General features: G+C 40.7%; 1 protein-coding gene across 1 annotated transcript in view; it reads right to left on the bottom strand.

Moving 5' to 3' along the window:
- The window catches only part of LOC139288060 (inactive N-acetylated-alpha-linked acidic dipeptidase-like protein 2), a 395,466-nt gene that overhangs the window by 44,981 nt on the left and 328,435 nt on the right, over positions 1-22,050 (bottom strand). The window contains 1 exon segment of the mRNA XM_070909308.1: positions 16,642-16,731. Coding sequence (XP_070765409.1) covers positions 16,642-16,731 — 90 coding nt within the window.

The raw sequence follows: 22,050 nt of genomic DNA, 5'->3' as shown, positions 1-22,050 counted from the left end.
CAGAAGTTGAAAATATGGGATACAGTTGCTTTCGATATAAAAGAAAGTTTGAATAAATGTCAGTTTTTCACAGTCAAGCTGTGGAAGTGAAAGCCTTAGATAACACATTTGAGAATACATGTCTGCCATTTCAAGGACATTTCTTTCATGTGTACACCAGATAGACACTGCGACGAGGACGGAGAAACACATACCTGTTAGGGACTTTTCAAGAAGTACCCCTTTCACTCCTACTGTCACAAATTCGTAGAACTCCTGGTATTTGAGATTTGAGTAGCACAACTATCAGTAAGGCTGATGGACTGCAAAAATTCAGGCATGGAGATATAGGTCAAAAGGCAAGAGCTCTGAGAGCTCTGCACTTCCACTTCTCCTGTACAATGATGACTGAAATGGTCGATTCACTTGGTTAAAAGACAGACACAAACATCCATTTTGGCATCACACTTCACTGAACTCCTTCCTCGCTCAGTTCTGTGTTGTGTTGTGTTTTTGGCTGTAGTCTACAAGAGTGATGAAGCAGAGAGGCATGGAAATAACATTCTGACACCTCCTTGTTGAGGTGCTAAAAGACAGACGTCAGTGGTCTTCATAATGAACCATTCCAGGAGAGGGAAACATTTTGTGTAGTGCAAGTTTAGGGGGATAACTTCAGCCTTTATTCTTGTAGATTTGCAAAACAATGCTTTGCAAAAAAACAGGCCAAGGAACCTATGCCCTACTGCAATCTGTAGACAACCACAACACTGACTTTTCACTCGACAATTCTTTTTAAACTGGTCTGAAAAGGAATAACCTCCTGACTCATCCCAGTTTTTATCAGAAATGTTGATATGCTGATATTATGCACGACATTTTTCAAAGGAGTAGGAGGATAACAGAGCAAGCTGGTTCTCCGTTCCCTGATAGACCCTGGAAAGAGTACTTGATGAAGTCAATGGCCGTCCCACAAGCTTTGATTAACATCTCTCATTATGGTTTCACATTTCAAAATGAGAACTCGAGAATCTCGAGGAGGCAACAGGACAGATGGCATCCAAAATGTGGTGTCTATTAAGATATCTGCCACTGATGCTGATCCATGTAGAAGACATGTGAATAGAGTCAACATTGTTCATGTAGTGCAGTATAGAGCTAGTTAGCCCACTTATTATAGTAGAGCATTTTAGATAAAAATGTAACTTAAATAGTAAACTAAACTAAACAAAACCTGGACAGACAGTAAACATCTGTGAGATCTGCAAAAATACCTTTCAAGATGCAAACTGCTGCCGGATAACAGTTAAAAAACAACATTTGTATTTCCCCTAAGGTTTGCACTGACATGTCTATGTGACCAGGTACTGAGTAACGTTCTGACTGCCTACGTCACAAATGGACGATCACTATTAGTTTCAGGCAGTAAAAAAGACACCACAAAAATACTCTTTATAGCTCTTGAAGGTCCCATATTATGCTCATTTCAGCTCTATATTTTATTCTGGGACTCCACTAGAGCAGCTTTGCATGATTCACAGTTCATTAAAATCCGTATTCATCTTCTCCTGGCCCTTCATGCCTTCTCCATGGACTGAGCGTTTTGATACTTTCAAATACTCACTTTCAGTATTTATATGCAGCATCTAGACCTGCTTTGTAATCAAACAAGACATGGAAAATCTCACTTTCTACAACATGGGACTGTAAGCGTCATGAGAAATCTAAAGTTTGACAAATCTTCTCTGCTTGGTTATGGTTGCTAAGCCATGATTGAACAACCATAACTAGATGCTGAGCTTTTGTGAGAGGTTTTATGAATGATCTTCCAGCTTTTGTAGCACATATTTTTGGGCGATTGATTGGTATTAAATGGTCACTTTTGAGGATTTTAAGTTTTGGCACAAAATATTTGGTACCTGCAATTACAAACCACAAGTACTGATATGGGTCAGAAGAAGAAATCCTACAGTTGTTGAGTGAAACAGCTTGTACAAAACATTTAAATTAAGAAATCCCTCAATGTGGTGCCATATTTGGTTAAGCCCCCGATTTCATACATGCTCTTTTGAACAAAGAGCTTAATTTGAGTAAGTACTCTTTAATCAGAGTACTTATACTTGTATAAAGGATTTGCCTGAGTTTGCTCGGCTGCTGAAGCATCCTCCACTGCTGCTCCGCTGAAGCCCGTTTTCAGCTCTGGGAAATATGAAGCTGGGCCTCAGATGAGCGGGGCAGCAGCTTAATCATTAGGCCTGATGGATGAGGGCCCGAGCTGGGCAAGAGAGGAGGAAGAGAGGGATGGAGGAGAGGGAGGAGCGTTAGACAAGAAGGATGGCGAGAGATGGAGGGTAAGTGGGAAAGAAAGAGTGGTTGAGAGAGATTTACAGGAGGCGCGATGGAGGGAGAGCGATGGAAGGAGCGATGAACAGAGGGAGACATGCAGGTGGCCACAGAGGAGGATCCGTCTAACAAATTACCTTCTCCTCCATTACAAAGGCTGTCAACCTGGACGCCTCTGTCAGCTCTCATACACACTCGTGCCTGTCTCTGTCGCACACACTCACACATGCACATCCACCTATAGACACACCTAACCAACGCATACATGCGGCCTGTACTCGCTTCGCTGCTTTCTCAAAGGTGCACATGCATGCACACACACACACACACACACACACACACAAACTCTAGCTCCTGTTAAGAGGTGATAAAGGAGCTTGTCTTCGCAGCGATGCAGACTGCTGCCGTAGTAACGTCATAGCAACTCCACAGTGTGTCAGACAGAAGTGACTGTAGCTGTCAGCTGCTCATGTTTTATAGCAGGCTGTTGTAAACTGGGCTGTTAAGACTGAACGTGTGGTCGGTTGACTGACTGACTGACTGATTCAAGCACTTCTTCACTGGCTGACTCACTAGCTGATTGGCTGACTGGCAAAGACTTACCATTTTGACTCTCTCCATAAACTGTACATAGTACAGAGAGACACACATAGTATATAGCTGCCGATTTTCAAAAAATATTTCTAATTTTTTTATGTTTTTGAATGTTATATTTCAAACATCCCGTGTGAACTCAATCATGTGAATAAATAGCCGTTAATATTAATATTTGGTATCTACAGTAAGTGGACTAACGTTTATGCTTAGCACAATGACCTTCACGGTTCCCAAAGCGCTTTACAGTTAAGGTCACATTCACCCATTCATTCACACATTCAGACACCGATGGCAAATCTTGTTTTGATGCAAAGATTTGTACATTAGCAGGAATGTAGCACAACATGGAAGTGAAAGAAGTGCACTGTTCAGTTGAATGTGAAAGTGCAATAAAAATAATTTGTCCCTAAAATCAATGAATGATCGTGATAAATAATCGTGATCTGGATATTGATCAAAATAATCGTGATTATCATTTTGGCCTTAATCGTGCAGCCTTAGCTCCCGTACATACCTGCTCCCCTCGACACTGCTAGCATATACCAAAATATTACCCACATGCTAAAGAAGACACAAGAAACTATTTAGCTATTCAGGTACTTGCCAGATTTGTTACTGTACTGTGTCAGGCAGTATCAACACTCTGACACAGACTGTCTGGACAACCCTATTTTCTTTTTTTCCTTTTACTTATTTGAGCTTTCTGGCAGAGTCGAGACCTGTGACTGTGAATGCTGTGAATTCATTTCATGAATTCTGTCAATAAATATTGGTAATTTAAATACATTCATAAGTGCATTTTCACACCCAAACCCAGAAAAATAACTGTCAGATATTATTTTAGGTTTCCAGAAATAGTTGTGATTTCATATGTATGTAGCTTAATGTCTTTTTATATAGATTTTCTTCCCCTATTATTGGTTTGTTTTGTTTTTGTTTTTTTAAACGTGTTGCTTTGCTTAGTTTGGTTCATTTGTCCATATAAGAACATGGAGAATGCAAAGAGACCAAGCTTTCGTGATACCTGCAGTTTTATTTTGAATGAGCAGAAGCAGTACTGTGGAATTGGATAGAAAGACCACAAATGATTGGTTCAGAATAAGTTTATACACTAGGCTAAGGCACTTAGACAATGTCTGGTTGCTGGTGCTGGTTAAAGCGCTAAAGAGCTAGCGGCCTGTCTGTTTTCAAGTGTTGTAGCAAAGGTGAGAGTCCAGAATTACAATGAGGCACTTTTTTTAAGGTGGAACCGAAGAATGAAGGTTAATGACTCTCATACACTGAATTTTTCAAGACATCTTAACCAAACTATCCCCACACCAGGCCCAAAATAACTTGCCTCGATGGAGTGGGCAAGTTTAATTACATGCCCTGTACCTTCCCATTCTCCACACATTCAGTTCAAGTGCTTTGAGCTTGAAGTGGAAGTCCCACAGTGTGGTTGTGATTAGTGCTCACATTTGCAAGAATGCATAGGAGTGTATGTCCATGAATATGGAACACTATTTTAAAGTTTTTGTATACACACAAATAGTGTATATATGAACAGCATTAACATTAATGTAGGCATTGCAATGTATGGCACTGTGTATATATCCAGTATAAGAGCCATAACATAGGGTAGATGTACAGGGAAGGGGAGGACAGAGACAGAGGAGAGCCTCAATGAGAAAACAAAGTGTAGACGGAGACTGTCTGTGGGTAAGGTGGATTGTGAGAGCTGTATTATGCAGGTGTGTGGTCATCCTTAAGTGAACTGTGCCCCCCACTGCAGGTGGCAGATCCACTTATGGTGGGTCCCTGCATGACAAGAGCAGCAATACATTTTAATGATCCCAAGATGGCTGACCACATTTGAGCAGGCTGAACAAGGTTAAAGGGGATTTATATTTCTGCCTTAAAGAGTTGTGGTAGAACTTCAGAGCCTTCTAACGGAGCCGCTGTAGCTTTGTCGTAGGCTGCGCTGTAGTTGATGTGTCAGTGATACAACTACACACCAGGGCTATGGCGGCTATGTAGGTACCACATGGAGACTGTAAGAGCTGTGTTCGGTCAAGTTTACGATTGAAGATATTGCTGCAAAGCTGTGGACGTGACTGAGTGGCCTCCTGGACTTCTTGCTGTTCCGTTTAGATGGTTGTGGTGACTAGTGACAATGACAACAGTGACACTGGCGGTGTCGCTGTGTGCTTGTTTACTTTTCTAGGTCTCTCCAGGTCTGCGAACACCACTGCGGTTGTTAAGGAGGCACAGCAGCAACTACACTTCCTGAGAGTGCTCCGGAAAAAACATGCCGGGGAGAAAAGCTACTGGTGGCCTTCCACTGCTTCCCCATCGAGAGGGTATCTCAGTGTGGTGCACCGGCTGCTCAGCAGCGCACAGGAGAGCTCTTCAGAGGGTCATCAACACTGCACAGAAAATCATCGGCTGCCCTCTGCCCCCCCTGGAAGACATCTCCAGCTCCTGTTGCCTTGGCAGAGCCAAAAACTCTCATCCTGGACACCAACTGTTTGACCATCAAAGCAAGGACCACCAGACTCAAGGACAGTTTCTTTCCCTGGGCCGTAAGCACTCGTAACTCCAATAAGCATTGAATAACCCCCCATGTGCAATATGTTTCTTCTAGGGCAAACCTAATGGACCTAGTGCAATAATTACATTTATACTAGTGCAATAAGAGCACATATTCTCTTACATTGTATTTATTTTATTTATTATATTAGAACCTGTGGTGTTGGCTGTGGATGCTGGGGTTGTTTTGTTGTTTTGTTTCGTTTCCCTGTGTCTTTTAACGCACTGATCAGAAGTAACGCTCCTAATTTCGCTGTACAATGACAACACAGCTTTCTATTCTATTTTTTGTTTTTATTTTAGTTTTTATTTATCGCTGTTTTTTTCTGTATATATTATGACTGACTGCTGTCTGTAAGTTAAATTGCTCCTCCGGGACATTAAAGCTTTACTCTACTCCATTCATAATCGGTGCTTTCTCTCACAGTTAATCAAACAGCACACACATGACGATCAGACAGTAATAGTTTCTCATTCAGTCGCGTGTCTGTGTCACAAAGTGAAAGAAAGTCCGCCAACAGTTACTGTTAAGGATATAATTAAAGCCCAATCACATACAATATATCCATCTATACATAAATCAAAACTTATGCCATAGGTATCATAACTATGGAGGGACAGTCGTTATTCATCCGCTGATGTAGTGACTGCGTGTTATGTTCTCTGGAGCACACGTTTGTGTGATTGTGGAAGTTATTCGGCCTCAAATTTGTTATGACACAGACACACACATTAAAGTGTTTGGCCCAACCTCTCAGCCTGTATGTGAAACTGCTGTTTACCCTCGCCTGCCGCTTATAAATTGTGCTGCTCAGAATACAAATGAGAGGATTTAATGGAGATGAATTTAAGTTAAATTGGTTTCATGAAGCAGGGGCCTATGAATTTTACTTTCCATTTTTTTTCCCCCCAAAGTTGTTATTTCTTGTTGGAGCAGTGATAATAACACAGTACAGTGTACAAAAAAAGATGTGCCAGATGCAGGAACGGTTCAACTTACCTTTTATCCACAGAACATACTGAATGGTCACTGTTAAATCCGCTCAAGTGGGTAACACAGCGGTAACTAAGACTGGCTGTGTAGTAGCCCTGGGTTTTCTGCTTGAAATACATTTATAGATGTTGACCCTCTAAATTGTTTGTTCACTGCTGACCCCTAGGAGAAGGGGCTACGGTGTCTAAGGAGGGCAAATCTTATCTCCAAAAAGCCCCTTTAGGCCTTACATGCAACTGCACAGAGATAAGTCCAATCTATCAACACACAAGTCCAGGCTTTGATCTATCAACACACAAGTCCAGGCTTTGATCATAGTGGATGGCAAAGCCTCTGTTTTCCCTCCTCCTTTTTGCTCTGCTATAATCTCCATTTTATGGCTGCTTTAATGATCCCCTCTTCTTGAGCATTTATCGAGAAGGCAGTGGGCAAGGCTGGGAAGCAATAGCATTACCCCGGTCCATCTTTTTTTGTAGAGCACAGTAATCAGATTACAGGTGCTTTTGTTAAAAGGGTGTCTACGTTCTGGGTCATGCCTACAAAAGTACAAGGGAATTTCAATGAAATATGTGCAACAATATACAACAATTAGCCTACACAGACAAACTAACATACATTTGCGTTAATAATGTGTTAACTTAGAAAGCAGCCTACGCCAGTGTTTAGCTAAGTTGATTAGCTCAGCAGCTAGTTATCCCAAACGGATACACTGGGTGCTGTGGTATACCTGTCAAAATGTACTTGCACTTGTGTCTCATGGCGCAGTCTGCTCATTACATTGAGATGAGTTTGAGGAAAAATGTACTTAAAAAGACTCAAAATGTGTGTGAGTGTGTGAGGTAGTGAGCAGGAGCTGGACATGCCTTTGTGTATAATTTGTAGTTGTACAATAATGGAAAAAAAAACAGAATCAGAATCAGAATCAGAATGGATCAAAACTGCATCTGAAACCCTCCCTTCACACATTTCAAGTCGAAATTGACTTTCCGAAAAGTTTTGTAATTTCTGAAACGACAATCGAAGAAGTGTGTTCATTTCCAGCAGCAATTGGCCAAGTGAGCATACTCATCCTGCACACAACTATTTCTGCCACTTTTTACATGCACAGCAGAGTGCAACATTATAAATGCCTTTGAGGAGAGCCTGCCTCAAAAGTGTATGCCGTTATTCCCATTTGTACAATTCATTGGGTCTCTCGGTGACAGCAGATTCTTGTCCCATGATGTATTTGTTTGTAAGTTTGTAAGTTTGTATATCTAATCTTGGCACACCTGGTACCCTGTGCTGTATACCTGCACCTTGATGAGTTTCTTCAGGGGAGTCCTGCAGCATGCTGGACTCTTTTGTGAATCCATTACATACTAGTAACAAATTAGTGCAAGCCCACCAATCTAAACGAGAAAGCAGGTCACGGCCTTCCCGACCTTTTCTTATCTTGTGTCCCAATTTTGTGGATGATATTGTTTGTCAGTGTCTCCAAAACTGTTATTTTCTGGTCTGCCACCTCTGTAGTTAAGGTTAGGTTAGGTTTAGGCAATCAAAACTACTTTTTTAAGGTTGACGAAAGGTCATGATCATTGTTTAAAGAAACCGACATACAACACAGTTTGTGTTTAGGGAAAGACAACTCATGGCTACGGTCTCCTGATTATACTTACTACTACAAGAGGCCCTTGCTGGGAAACCCTAAACGTTGGTCGTAAACACTGTTAACCCTTTATCAGGCACTCATTGAAATACTTACAACACAAAATTTCAACCCTAGAGTTTCAAAATGCAAAATTTCAACCCTAGAGTGTCATTGCAGGACACAGCAAGACTTTTTTACTTTTGTGACATTTTTAAAAATATTCAAGTTTTATGTTGAAAATCAAGATCAATGAAGTTACCATATATGGTTCCTTGCCGGATAAAGGGTTAACTAAACAAACGTACCAATGCTGTTATTTGTCCCGTGAGGATGGTCCCAATTAGCAACAGAAGAATGATGTATTCGGTACTGAATGTGGATTCCATAAGCTGGGGACATGTTATCATCTTCACCTGCGAGGAACTTTATGCTCAATCCTTCCCAAGTATCATATGTATGCCCAGCAGTGTGCAGCAGGATGCCAGCGCCATCCGCCGTTCGCTGGCTTGATCAATGCCAGCCTCGCCAAGTCAGGGGAAGCCAACTTGTACACGTCATGCTTAAAAAATTAGCTACACAGAGAACACTGCCCACTGAGAGTCAGTTAGAGAGGCCAAGGGAGCTAGGGAGACAAGAGGAGAGCAAGAAAAAGAGAAAGAGAGATGCCTGCTGTTGCCACCTGCCACCCTGAACTCTCCCAACCAAGCTGCATCCAAAACCGCACTTGACAAATGAGCACAGGGACGCAGAGCATAGGCAGTCCCTGAGCTACAACACTAACAATGCACATACACCATTCCACAGAGAGCAAGGGGGTGTATTTTGGTGTGCGTGTGTGAGAGAGAGAGAGGGGGAGGGAGGGAGGGAGGGAGAAGGAGGAGAGAAAACTGGGAAAGCTGGATGGTGGGAAATGAAATGAACGAAGAAAACTAAACTCATTAAAAAGGCCAACAATGAGCAATTGTAGAGCATGTGCATTAGGTATTCTGCAGTTTTTCTCTTGTCGTGATACCAGGGTTGCAGTCGAATAGTCTATTTTGCCTCGGAAGGTTCTTGACTGAGTGAAATTACTCTGAAGTATCTAAGTGGCAGCCATGATAAGAGCCGGTGGATTCTCTAAATGCTAAGGAAAGGTGCTTCCGTTCTTTTTTTCCTATCTCCTTTAGCACAGGGTACAATGGACTAATCTTTATGACAGGAAAGGAGATAATGCCGTATAAAGCGACCCACGTCAATGACATCCACCGTTGCATAATTACAAAGCCTAGTGTAAGTGCATTCAGATTTTTTTCAGCATTCTCCTTCTCGTCTTTCTTGACCTCATGACGTTTTCCATCGAGGTAAAGGAAAATTGGCTTGGTAAAAATTACTTGCAAAATAGCATGGGTAGAATGGAGCCAACATAAGACAGTAAAAGGTCAAAAATATAATTGAATACATAAATAATACCACAGTTGGTTAAATAATTAAATGGAGTGTGAATAATACAAAGCTTTATTCTTCCCCTTCACCTCCATTCAGTTAGTCAAAAAAGAAAAAAGCTTGTGTATGTTTTTCTTTATCTCAAATCAGTCAATGAATTAAATTAATTCCTAATTCATTTCACTCAAATTTGATGAACATGTTAGGCCTTCACAATGTTGTGGGTCAATGTTCAATTGAAACTGAGCTCTGTATATTATAGTACTGAAATATTTTTTTCACTGGAAGCAAATATGTCTGGCCCCCCTTTCTCATTGTGTGAAACTTAACTTGAAAGTTTCAAACCACGGAAAGCAGTGCAACATCAGTTTTCTGTTCATTGATCCTGTTGGGATTTTGCCTTTAATGACCCCATGTTTCTGTAGCAACATTCATGCTATATTTTACTTTGTTGTTTCCTGTCATTACTTGTTATTTGCCGGTGCAATGCCCCAGTTTGCTCAAAGGCACAATCAATGTCTTTTTTTTATCTGAATGTCTCTGGTGTACAACAACTGTAACTTAAACAAATATGATGTCATGAGGGGAAAAACGACCTTAAGCAAATACTGCATTTTCCAAATTATTTAAATAGGGGTCATATGGGTTAATGTGGCTTGTTTGACAACCACATAAATGAAAAAATATTTCACACAGAAAGTAAAAGTTTGATATCTGTGATACCCAGGAATCTAATGGAACGACCAAAACGCACCTTATCCTATTTGTATTTATCCCTTTTTATCTGACATTAATCTTTATGAGGTGAACGTCTGCAAACAATGACATGTGTGACCAAAAGTAACTTCAGATAGAGGAAAAATAAACTAATGCTTTCTTAAACCTCTAATCACATTTTAACCTATGCAGTGCAGGGAGCTACATTATGTATAGCTGTGTTTCTCTCCATGTCTCCCATCCAATTAGATATAAGTGAGACCGCCTGGGATTTGAACACACACACACACACACACACACACACGCCATAAAAGAGGTCACACCGGCATTCTGCCTTTCTTTACCCCCCTGCCAATCTGAATATTTAACGCAGGGAATAACATCACTGCTACCTCCCATTTGCCCTTCATCATGATATGTTGTGTCAGTGTACTCTCGGCCTTGTGTTTTTATGTAACTGTCATTCTGTGCCCCCCCCCTTCTCTCTCTCTTCCAATCCTTTTACAAGCTGCACAAATAACATCTGGCACTTTGCCTGATATCCAAGGATGTGATGATTAAGGCCAAACGAGGACCCTATTTCTCCTCTGCCCACCATGGCCGCAACCTTTCTCACAGACACACTGACGCATTTATATCAAAGCTTTTACTCTGATGACAGGGCACATCTCTGTAAATAAACACACTCTTCAGGGTAATATGATAAAAATGACAAGGTATGCATTACAAAACTGGCACAACATCTGGCTAATATAACAATTTATGCAGTTGTATCTTTTCAGTGTTATTATACAAATACTCTAGGCTACACCGTCAAGTCCACCCACACAGGTGTTTTAACTTGTTGGCCTGTTTAGACTCTTCTCAGGACTCTGTGGGTGTGTGCAGCTCCGGTTTTGTTGCGACCACTAAGGACAACTTAGTTGTTTATCATTCTTAAAACCACATTACGCTCAGTTACATCGTGTTCTGAGGTCTAATCAATCAGAATAACTGCAAACACCTGCACAGTATCTTTCAAGTGAGAGCCCAGTGTCACTGTCCATGGTGCTGAAAAAGTTGCTAAAATAATCTTAGCATGACTAAAGTGCAACACCAGCCTTGTCACGTAGCAGCATGTCATGTGACTCTTGTCATTTGACCTCCGTGGCACACACCTGACGTACCACACAGACAGAAATGTCAGGATGTGTCATTCCAGACCACAGCCTTTATGTCCGGCTGACACCGGGAAATAGTATAAATATGAAAACAGCAAGCCCTGGTAACTGGTAACCTGTCCAGGGTGTACCCCGCCTCTCACCCGATGTCAGCTGGGATTGGTTCCAGCCTTCTGTGACCCTGCATAGGATGAGCGGTTATAGAAAATGGATGGATAGAATAATTGAACTGATGAGTACTTCCAGCTTCCTGCATTTTATGCTTTACATTATGAAAGTACAAGAAAGTAAACCTAATGTTGGACTGACTGTCTTACATGTAGCAGGAGCAGTAAAAACATTTTATGATGGTGTTATTACTGTATCTTTAAGTAAAGATTTACATAAGGAACTACATTATGGACACTTTCTTTTAAAAAGGGCAAACTGAAGACTGAAAACCAAAACTTAATCTGGCCAGAATGAAACAAATGGGGTGGGATTTTAACGACAATAACATGCCTTTCTTTAAAAGATATGAAAAACCTATCCACCAGGGTTAGCTAACCGATCCAGCTCAATGCCTAAGACCTGAAGAGAGGACCTTTTCCAGTGTGCTGGAAAGTGCTGACACCCACAGAGGAATCCTGCCAGACACAAACTGTGAAACTTGACCCCTGTTATTCTGAGATGGCTCCATGTGGATCAAGAGCAAGCTGAAAGTATGGGAGCAACAAATCTTGTAAGATCCTGAGAATTCTCACAAAGGCAGGAGGAAGGTGAGGGCAGCGGCTGTGCTTTTACCACCTCAAAATAGCCAAGAGGAGGTTAGGATGCTACTAAACGGTTTTAATCCATCATTCCTAGGCTGAGGCCTCTGTGGTTGGTAATACTGCGGCTAAATATGGCAAAACGTGTTCTGACAGAGAAACAGCTTTGCTTATATAGTCACTATGCACAATGCTTTGTCTCTGTTGCCAGAGGAGCATGTCAGTCAGTCAGTTTACATTTAAACCCTTAATTTTTGTGGTCTACACATGAAGCATCAGGGTCACTGTCTTCTTTCTTATATTTACAAGTACATTACAATCTAACAACTCCATCCACAGTATTTTACATGGAAAACTCTACAATATCTTGCAGTCTAATCTTGGTTTGTGTTCCCTGAAAACAACACCTATTCTTGAATAAAGGTAAGCACTGTACAAAACAAGTACATTGACTGGAACTCTCTACTGCTCTATGATGTCTTACAAAGGCAAAGAATTGAGTTATAACCTGTATCTGACTTTCTGACATCATTTACATCATTGCATTTAATGCAAAATAAAATAGGCCTATATGCCATAAAAATGTCTAATTTCCATGAAAACAGCTTTTTATATTTGCAGTAACTTCCAAACTGACCCAAAAAATAAACCAGATCGCAGTATCTGCTCTTTGCCTGTGTAGTTACTGCATTCTGGCAGTTTTATTATCCAAAGGCAATTTGCACTATGTACTTTTTAGGTACTGTGTGGGTTATATGGCAATGATTTTTTGGGGGGTAAAATAATCAGCCTAAAAAGACTAAGCTTTCTATCTGTTTTTTAAACCCTTTTTCTCAACTTCACTGTAGTTACTGCACTCTGCCACATGGAATCATCTCAGAATGAAGAAAGACTCATACTCCTGTCAAACCTCAGAGTCAAATATGAACACACAGGCATGATACACACATTTTTAGATTCAGTGTGACTTGTTATCATTATCTCCGATGTCCTAATGCCCATATATCCACTTAGAAATAACTTAACTTGACTATATTGACTGTATTCCCAATAAGGCAAACTAGCATCGTGGAGATGTGAGAGGCCCTTTTTACATATTTTATGCATACCACACCTCCTTGGGCTGATTTATGGGATTCATTTATATAATGGTACAGTCTGTGGATGCCGACAGATACATTTGTCAAAAGTGATGTCTTGGCACATCATCATTGGGGTCTGATCACAGACATTGTGGCGAGTAGGACTCGCACTAAGCATAAACACTTGGGTAGTATCGACAAGACAATCCCACTCTGATCTTCACCCCAGTGGCCAATCCCAAAACATAGGTATGCACATGTGGAAATCAGCTGACGTTTTATAGAGCCACAAAGTCAGCAGGAGAGACGACTGTTTGTGTCATTGTGAAGGGCAGTCACTAGTGATGTATGTTATGTCATTTGATTGGAGGTCTATCAGCAGCCTCAGTCCAAAAATATCATAGTGGCACAATATAGTAGCACTGACCTACAGGAGCCCCTTAAACCTTTATGAATGTTAAACATGGGGGTGATATGCATCACTTGAAAAGTTGAAAGCACAGTTTGGCAGTACTGTACATGTGCATGTCGAGTCTCAAGAATGACCTGTCCTTAGTTTTGTCTTTGTTTAAAGGTCATTGCTAAAATGAAGGAGGTGTCGAATGTAAAAAAAAAAAAAAAAGAACATCAAGAGAGAAAAATGAGCTGCCAACCAGCAGCCTTTTAGCCAAGCAATCACCATCCAGCGGGGACGGGATGGACGTGAAGGTCGCCTGCACAGTGGACATAACACCATACACTGCTGATACCATGAATACACACACACACACACACACACACACACACACACACACACACACACACACACACATTCAAACCTGTTTTGCCTTCAGTTCTTCGTACATCTACAGTAGATCTGAATTATGGAAAGTAATTGGTTTCTAGCTCAAATACTGCAGCCATGTTTGTGGCCATTTCGGAATGACAGCTGACTGCAGATATAACTGCCAAAAGGCAGGCTTTGCTTGTGTCGCTTATGGTGCAAAAAGCAAAATAACTGTGTTTCTCTGCCACTCCTTTGACTCCTACTATAGACCGGGGCCACACACAGCACCACATGTCACAATCCTGTGTGTGTGACCACCAGTAGTGCTATGAAGCGATGTTTTTTATGAGTGGGTCCCTGTTTTCTTAGTTCTATACAGAGTATATAATAAACTGAAAGCAAGCAAACATTGAAATATTTTGAATATTCTAATAATTAACACATTTAGAGGGATTTTACCAAGACTCAATCAAAAGGTAAGACACAGGAGGACAAGTTCTTCCTAACATACACTGAAATGCAGCCATTCACAGCCCCACTTGTATACATTCAAAGTCACACACAGCCGGCATACTCTATAGACAGAACGCTACAAGAGTCTAAATACACAGATGGCATCCTGTTCACCAGAAGAAAAGCGTCTTTTGTGCAAACTTGTTGTCGTCTCTCCTACACCTCCAGCTCACCCAAATTAAACTGCTTCTGTCTTCTCCTCCACTCTCTGCAATACTGAATAAAAAGTTTCCTTTGTTTGTTTATCTGGAGAGAGCGTTGAGCAGTTGAAAATACTCAGTAGTAGGTTGAGCTACTATCCTCACAAACAGCTTGAGAGTTTTGGCAGTGCAGTTTCTCCTGCCAGGGCGGTACTTGTAAACTAAGTGTAATTTCACACACACATATAAGGTGCGAAGGTAAGGACATACCAAAGTGAAGTGTGTTGGTTTGGAGTCGGGCCTCCATAAAAGATGATGAAAATGTCACTGTGCCTTATGTAATTTGCAAACTGTGACAGCTATCCTACAGTGGCGATAGCTGTGGTGAGCTGGTGGTATTTACAAGCAGTGAGAGTGTCCCTCCTAACACTAGGGTTATTTTAAAAAGGTCCAATCTGTTGGCGGAGATAGAAATCCTAATTTGGCAACAGCTCGTGTCAGCAATGTGTATTTTATCTGACTTTTACAGAGAAGTCATTGTAGAAGAAGAAAGACTAAGTTCTGACTTTTGTTGCAATAGAAGAAAAAAGAATACTTTGATAACACAGGATCCATATTTAGCAGTGGAAACATCTTTTTGCCATGCAGCTTTTGACCTCCAGATGCCTTTTTTTATTTTTCTAACACACTCTGCATTGTTTGAAGAAATGCCCTGAATGTGCAAAGTTGAATATATGCAGCCCTGAGTGGGAAATGGCTTATATGCAGGCCTTTCTTCATTAGATCTGCTGTACTAGGAAACTGAAAGTAAAGCTAGTATTGTTGCACAGCCTGCTTCATCTCCAGTGAATATAAACACATACTATCAGCTAAAATGGATGGTGACGATTTCATACTTTACTTAGCTAATTACCCTGCTAAATTCATCTGCTGCACCAGCTGAGTGACTGACAGCAACTAGCAAAAGGATGCTACAGTGCTTATGCCTGTGCAAGAATCTCAAAATAAAAGCGAGTGGAGCGCCTCACCTAAAAGGTGGACTGTGAAATTGAGGAAGCTATCATGAACTGCAGGTACTGCTACGTGAACATGAAAACTTTACGGGTATTTTGGTTGATATGAGGCCGGGGAGATAAACTGTTTAGTTTTGGCTGAATTGCTCCTTAAAATGAATTAACTAAAGCATTAATTACTCAAAATACTCAGTTTTACTATGTTCATGGTTTGTGTTAGCTTAGTGGCCATCTTCCAGAACCCAGATATTTCAGTCACTCAGCGGCTCATAAAATTGGTTATGGGTAGAATTTTTTAAATAAGAACTTGAAATTAAATTAAGAGTGTTTTAGCAGCTTTAAAAGGGAAAATGATCTTAAGCAGGTGTAAAGTAACAAAAACATGAATAATTCTGATCAAAAAAGATATCTTCCATTGAAGTTACTACAAACCATGGCTGCATTTGAAAGCGCCTATACTAGCTGTATGTACTGATTTGGCCAAAATGTAGCAGGTCTGCAGTATGCAGATAAAAGCAAAATATGCAGTATGTCAAAAACTCCCGGATGTCGTACTTATTCGGAAATAATCTCCAGTATGCGTCGGACCAGTCTACCTCGCATACTGTGTCTCACAATGCAAAGCGCTGATGGTGGTTTGCCATTAACGTTACGTAAACTTTAACTTATTTGCTTCAGCAGTCCACAAAAATCAAAAATCAAACAAATTTGAGGTGAGAAATTGACAACCCAGTTACTGAATCTTCACTCATATTCGATCTACAAGGCCTCATTTAAAAGTTTGTTCCGACCTTCGTAAGAAACCGGCCAGGTCTGCCACACTGCAAAATAAATCCTGACCTCATTGTAATAGTATTTTTAATTGAGTACAGGACTGCACTGGACTGTTGATACATTTGGGAGACATGAAATCCACTGTGATACATAGATTTTATTGGTAGAAGTAAGATTCATTATATTGGTCTTACCTTAGCAATGGTCTCGTGGAACTTGAAAAGCGGATCCAGGGTCTCTGGTGACTCAGCAGAAAATTGCGTTTCTGATAGGAAACTGGCGGCCTGAGGTGAGAGAGAGAAGACCAAGCAATTGTCACACATGACACCACAATAGGATCTTTTTAATCTCTGTCTCCTGTCTTTTCAAATCATTATCTCATTCAGAAACAACAGGACAGGAAACAACAGTAGTGTAAGCTCTCAAGGCCACGAGCTGCCAGGACGTTTTGTTCTGCTGTCAAATACACAGACACACACACACACATATATTTATATACACTCACATACAGACACACCCCCACAGTCCCATATGCTGACACAAAGTCATGTAACCATGCCTGCCATGCACAAAAACTACCTCATTGTCACCTCAGCATACTTTGTAATATTCCAAAACTAAGCACCTCATTGTGACTTCAAAGTTGTGTTGATGCCTTCGTAGAGGAATTGTTCTTCCTTTTCATGGAGTCAAATTAAGTAGCAGACAGATAAAATATCAAAGGCCTGGAAATCAAGAAATATCTGACAATTCCCGTATATATCCTACTAGTTTCAGACACACTGTATGAAGACATTCTCATCCCGGGTGGTCAGTTGAGTCTCTCTGACGAACCCAAGTATTTATTTATGTTATACATAGGGTTTTCAATGTGTGCAGTGTTGATTTTATGTTTAACATACGTTCTGAAAACCCACCGTGCAGGACAAATTCTGTACAAGGGCAATAAAAGTTTCCATTCATTAATTTATTTATCATATTCTACTTCCTGTGATGGAAGAGTCTCACTTTCTACATTATCTGTGTGTGACAACTACGGTACGGTTAAAGTTAGGGAAAGATTATGTTTACAGCTGATAAAAAGTTGAATATAAATTATTGTGTCTGTGACGGAGCAACTTGCTATCTTAAAGTCGTTGCCGAGAACGTTGGCATTGGAGGTAAATTGTCAGGTGTGGAATAATCCATGAATACTGGGATGAATATTTCTGTAGGATTCAATTGTTGTAACAAAGCTGATATTTCAGAAGTTAGAAAGAAGTTAGAAAACATAAAAGTATCCGGAGAGCTATGGGTGTTGCTACAAATGCACAACATCAGTTAGTGCACCCTGTAGAAATGTGGACGTCACCACATTTAAAAAATTTGAGATGAGCCTTTTCAGGGTTGAGTTTGAACTAAGCAGAACTGTGATTAGCAGGGTGCACATCACGTTGCACAGAAACTGACACCCAAACGTTCTTGACTCAGTGCACAAGCTGCTTGTGCAGCCTTCAGGTTACTCGAAGAAACACACTTAAAATTTAAAGGAAAGAGTTAAATGCCTCAGTCAGGAAAAAAGAAATGTGGGACGCACCCAACCAACAATCTCAGCCAGTCAATATGGCAGCCGCAGTGTGGGCACATATGGGGGATAGAAGTTTTACTTAATAATTCACATATTTACACACTCTGAGAAGGCACAAGCAGAAAGTTTTATGAAGCCTTTTTGTGTGCTGCCTCTGAATAAATATGTGAATTATTGAGCGTAACATCTGCCTCAAAATATGCCCCTGTTGTGGATGTCAAGCTGAATATGTGTAGCGTTCCCCAAAAGAAGCCTCGCCGCCTACACTCTGAAGAGAAGAATTAAAATCAAACACATGGTTACATCTGCGGTGCACTCTCACAACGCCATGGCTTCAAGTGCTATTTGAACCCAGGAGATTTCTGCAGCTGTCAGTCTCTGTGGTCAAGCTGTGCTCCTCTGCAACTACTTGTACTGATGAGCAGTTTAAAATCAGGCCCATGATGATAACACACACACACACACACACACACACACACACACACACACACAAACTGGAAGGGATGCAACTGTGATAACTCATTGCTCAGTTTAAAGCAATATTGTAATTATTACTCTTTGAGAGCAGCAATTGGTTACTCACTGTTACTCTACTGATATATTATCACCCAGAGGCCCATAGTTAAAAATCTTGACATGACCATTAATCTGACTTTTCCAATGTTAAATATGGCTAACACTGAAGCTCTTGTTAATGCATTTGCCCATTCATTGAGACTGAGGAAAGAAATGCTCAATGAGAGATTGCACAAGTTCCTAGCCTGACATTGGCAGACCAATTCGAAAATGTGAAGAAATCTGGGTCGTCTCAGTTCATTTTCAATTTTCAAGGGGCGTTATCAACGGGCGCAGACCAAAATACCTCTGGATGCAATTGGAGAGACCTGCAAGCGATCAGAGCAACGAAACGTGTGACGTAGTGCAGACACATCTTTCTTTATCAACAAAAGCTTAAGTGCAATAGTTTGTTATTCTTTTAGACAAAATAGACTGTCCAGTTCATTCAATACTGACGCGATAGAGCGTTCCAGCGGCAGCCATCTTGGTTGTTCACGAAAATGCTTAAATGGCGCTCCTCTATACAGTCATCGTATCGCAGGTTTAAAGGTCTGCTTATTGGGGGTTTGTCCCATGCACACACTTCAGTGAGGAAAACACTGCTTAGAGTTGGTAGCCGTTGGATTAGCAAGATAAAAATGCGCCGTTGTGTCGTTGGTGACAATGTGGCAGAAAAAGAACGGATGGCAATACACCCCACCACCACCAACATGGAAGAATGAAGACTGGAGAGCTGAATTCAACACATTGACCAAATTTCACAGGGATCGTCTCATTTTATACAAACAATCCGAGCCTGTGAAAATAATTAGAAAGATGACGTAATCACTTAAAAAACATATTGCGACATGCCAAAATATTGCTAAATGCAATCACACACACACACACACACACACTGTACATAAACACTCCACAGCATCCTCCTGCTGATTCTCCTCCCTCAGATACGCAGTGCTAAGCAGCAGGCCAAATAAAGCACTCTGCTCTGTACTTCACAGGGCCAGGATGAAGGGTTTTGGAGAGCTAAAGCCTTAAAACAAAGAGAGAGAGAGATTTGGCCAGGATCAAAGATACCAGATTTCCATTCACTTTGTAAAGCTTATCTACCCCGCTTCATCTTTCACAGTGCAGACCCTCTCTGTGCCTTGATTGTAGGCTTGCTCTTTGCTTTCTCTTGCTGGGTATATTAATGATCATAATTTGACAAAAATACCATCATGAATAGCTGAATGAAAATGTGCATTTTTAACATATTCGTCAACATCCCGAAACGTTATCCTACGACAACACTTGCATGCTGCACAAGTTTCATTGGTTTGAAGCCAAAATGTTTATACTAATGAGGTGATAGGGAATGAACAAGAGTGCGAGGACAGCACCACCATAGATGTGGAGTTTATCACGTTAATGATCTTTCAGGATTTCTATCAGTTCAGCGTTGTTGAGTGATATTTAATAAATGAATAGAGTGGTTAGCACGCTTGCATTTCCTGTGTGTTTGAATGGGCTTCCTATGGGTGGTACAAGTTCCTGCAGCAGGCAGAAGAAATGCAGCTTAAGTAAACTGGAGACTGGAGATTGTCTGCAGGTGTCTGGAAGTATGCATTTTGCCCAACGTGTGCTGAGACAGGATGTTGGATGGATGACTTTAAACTGCTGTGAAACATCTGTGTGATCACACTGTGGCAGTTGTGGGTGCAGGAGTGCTCTGAGAAATGTTCGTCGTGTGTTGTATGCAATCAGCTGCTTTGTCCTCTCTTAGCATCTTTTGTTGCCTCGCCCACTTTTTAGATGATACTCTTCTGTTCCGTTGTTGTCCGTTAAGGTCCATTTACCAAACGTCCTCAGCTGTGAATCCTTTGCACCTTTGCACTCGAGTGTGCACAGAATTTGAATTGTGAAATATGTGCATTTTACATTTATACTGAATAATTGCACAGCCCACCTACACACTGGGCCAATATACATTTTAGTATTTAAATGATATATATATATATATTTTATCCACATTTATCTGTGTTTTTTCCTTTTACATTTCTTATATTTGGTTTTGTTTTTCCTTAACTGATTTGAAGCTCTAAGGACAGAAGGTGTCATATGTTGTGAAGGTCATAAAAGCTCTGTTCTTTTGGTAGAAGATTAAAATATGTATTTGTGTGCGTAGAAGGGATACAGATATGCTTTTTAGACAACTTGTTTTGCTTCCAGGATAGTCTTCATATTTGAACATCGCAATATAATCACCTTCAGTCAAAATAACATTTCTACTGCAAATGAAAAATATGTTTCAACATGCTAACGCTGTTCTACACTAAGGCTGAAACAGAAAACGCCAACTGTTCAAATCAACCGCAACAACTGCCGGCATGAAATGATAGTAGAAACACTCTTCCCTCTCTCTCACAGACACACACACACACACAGACAGTTCAGTCAATGTTAGCCTTTCCGATACAGATCAATTGTGAAGTGCCTCTTGAACATGAAGGACACTGACAATAGCTTTGGACAAAAGCTACAAAGCTAAGGTATTCCACTTATCTTTCAGGATTGTCCTCTTTCAAACCAGATACCCTTAGGAAAGAAAAAAACAACTTTTGAAATATGCATTTGTTTAGCAACGTTTACTCCTGCTTAGAGCCCTTTGTAACCCGAGCGGTAAATGTAATGGATAATTTCCAGAGAATACAATGAATGTAAGCCCTCTCCATTTTATAGTACAACATAAGTATGACATTTTACACAATGCAAGTCCTAAACCTGGCATTGTTGTGTTTTTGTTTTCCTTTATAGTCACAGCCAGCCTTGTATGTAGGCAATAACATGGAGTGTTTGGAGTGTGCATTTCTGGATGTCATTACAGAGTTGCTAGTCTGGAAATCATGTGTGTGACAAAATATTTCTTGTGGCACCAAAAAGCATTTCTAAATGATACCTCATCAACTGCAAATATGAAAGAGGAAGCAAATAAAGTCATAAAACAAAAACAAAAATCCTCAGTGGAATTTTTCACTCCAGGACTTTTATGCCAAATTCCTCAAGAACGGATCAAAGTCAGCTTTCCCACAGTCTCCTGTCATCATCGGGGGAGGACTAACTGATGTTTATGTTGCGTTGGATTTTCTTGATCACCTGGATTGTCTGTCTCTACTTTTTCAATTACGCCTTTGTACACTGTTGCCACAGGTGTAGTTTTCTGTTTAAGATCAGGTGATATAAAGGCTCCCAGTACTTAGCTTTCAACAATGTAGGCCTAAAGTTATGCTAACCTTACCTAAATGGTGCTAAAAGCTCCCAGCTAGCAAACAAGTTTCACAAAGCAGCTAGGAGCAACTTTTAGTAAGGAACAACGAGAACTCAAAAGCTAAGAGAAGAGGCAGGCTTGACCCTGTTGCTATGGATGACATCATGTTTCATGAGTGAACTTCCTCACTATGTCCACTGTGATTGGTGTTTGATGTGTAACCGGTTTTGTACC

Source organism: Enoplosus armatus, chromosome 7, assembly GCF_043641665.1.
Source record: "Enoplosus armatus isolate fEnoArm2 chromosome 7, fEnoArm2.hap1, whole genome shotgun sequence".
Lineage (NCBI taxonomy): Eukaryota > Metazoa > Chordata > Actinopteri > Centrarchiformes > Enoplosidae > Enoplosus > Enoplosus armatus.
This window is presented reverse-complemented; position numbering and strand designations above follow the sequence as displayed.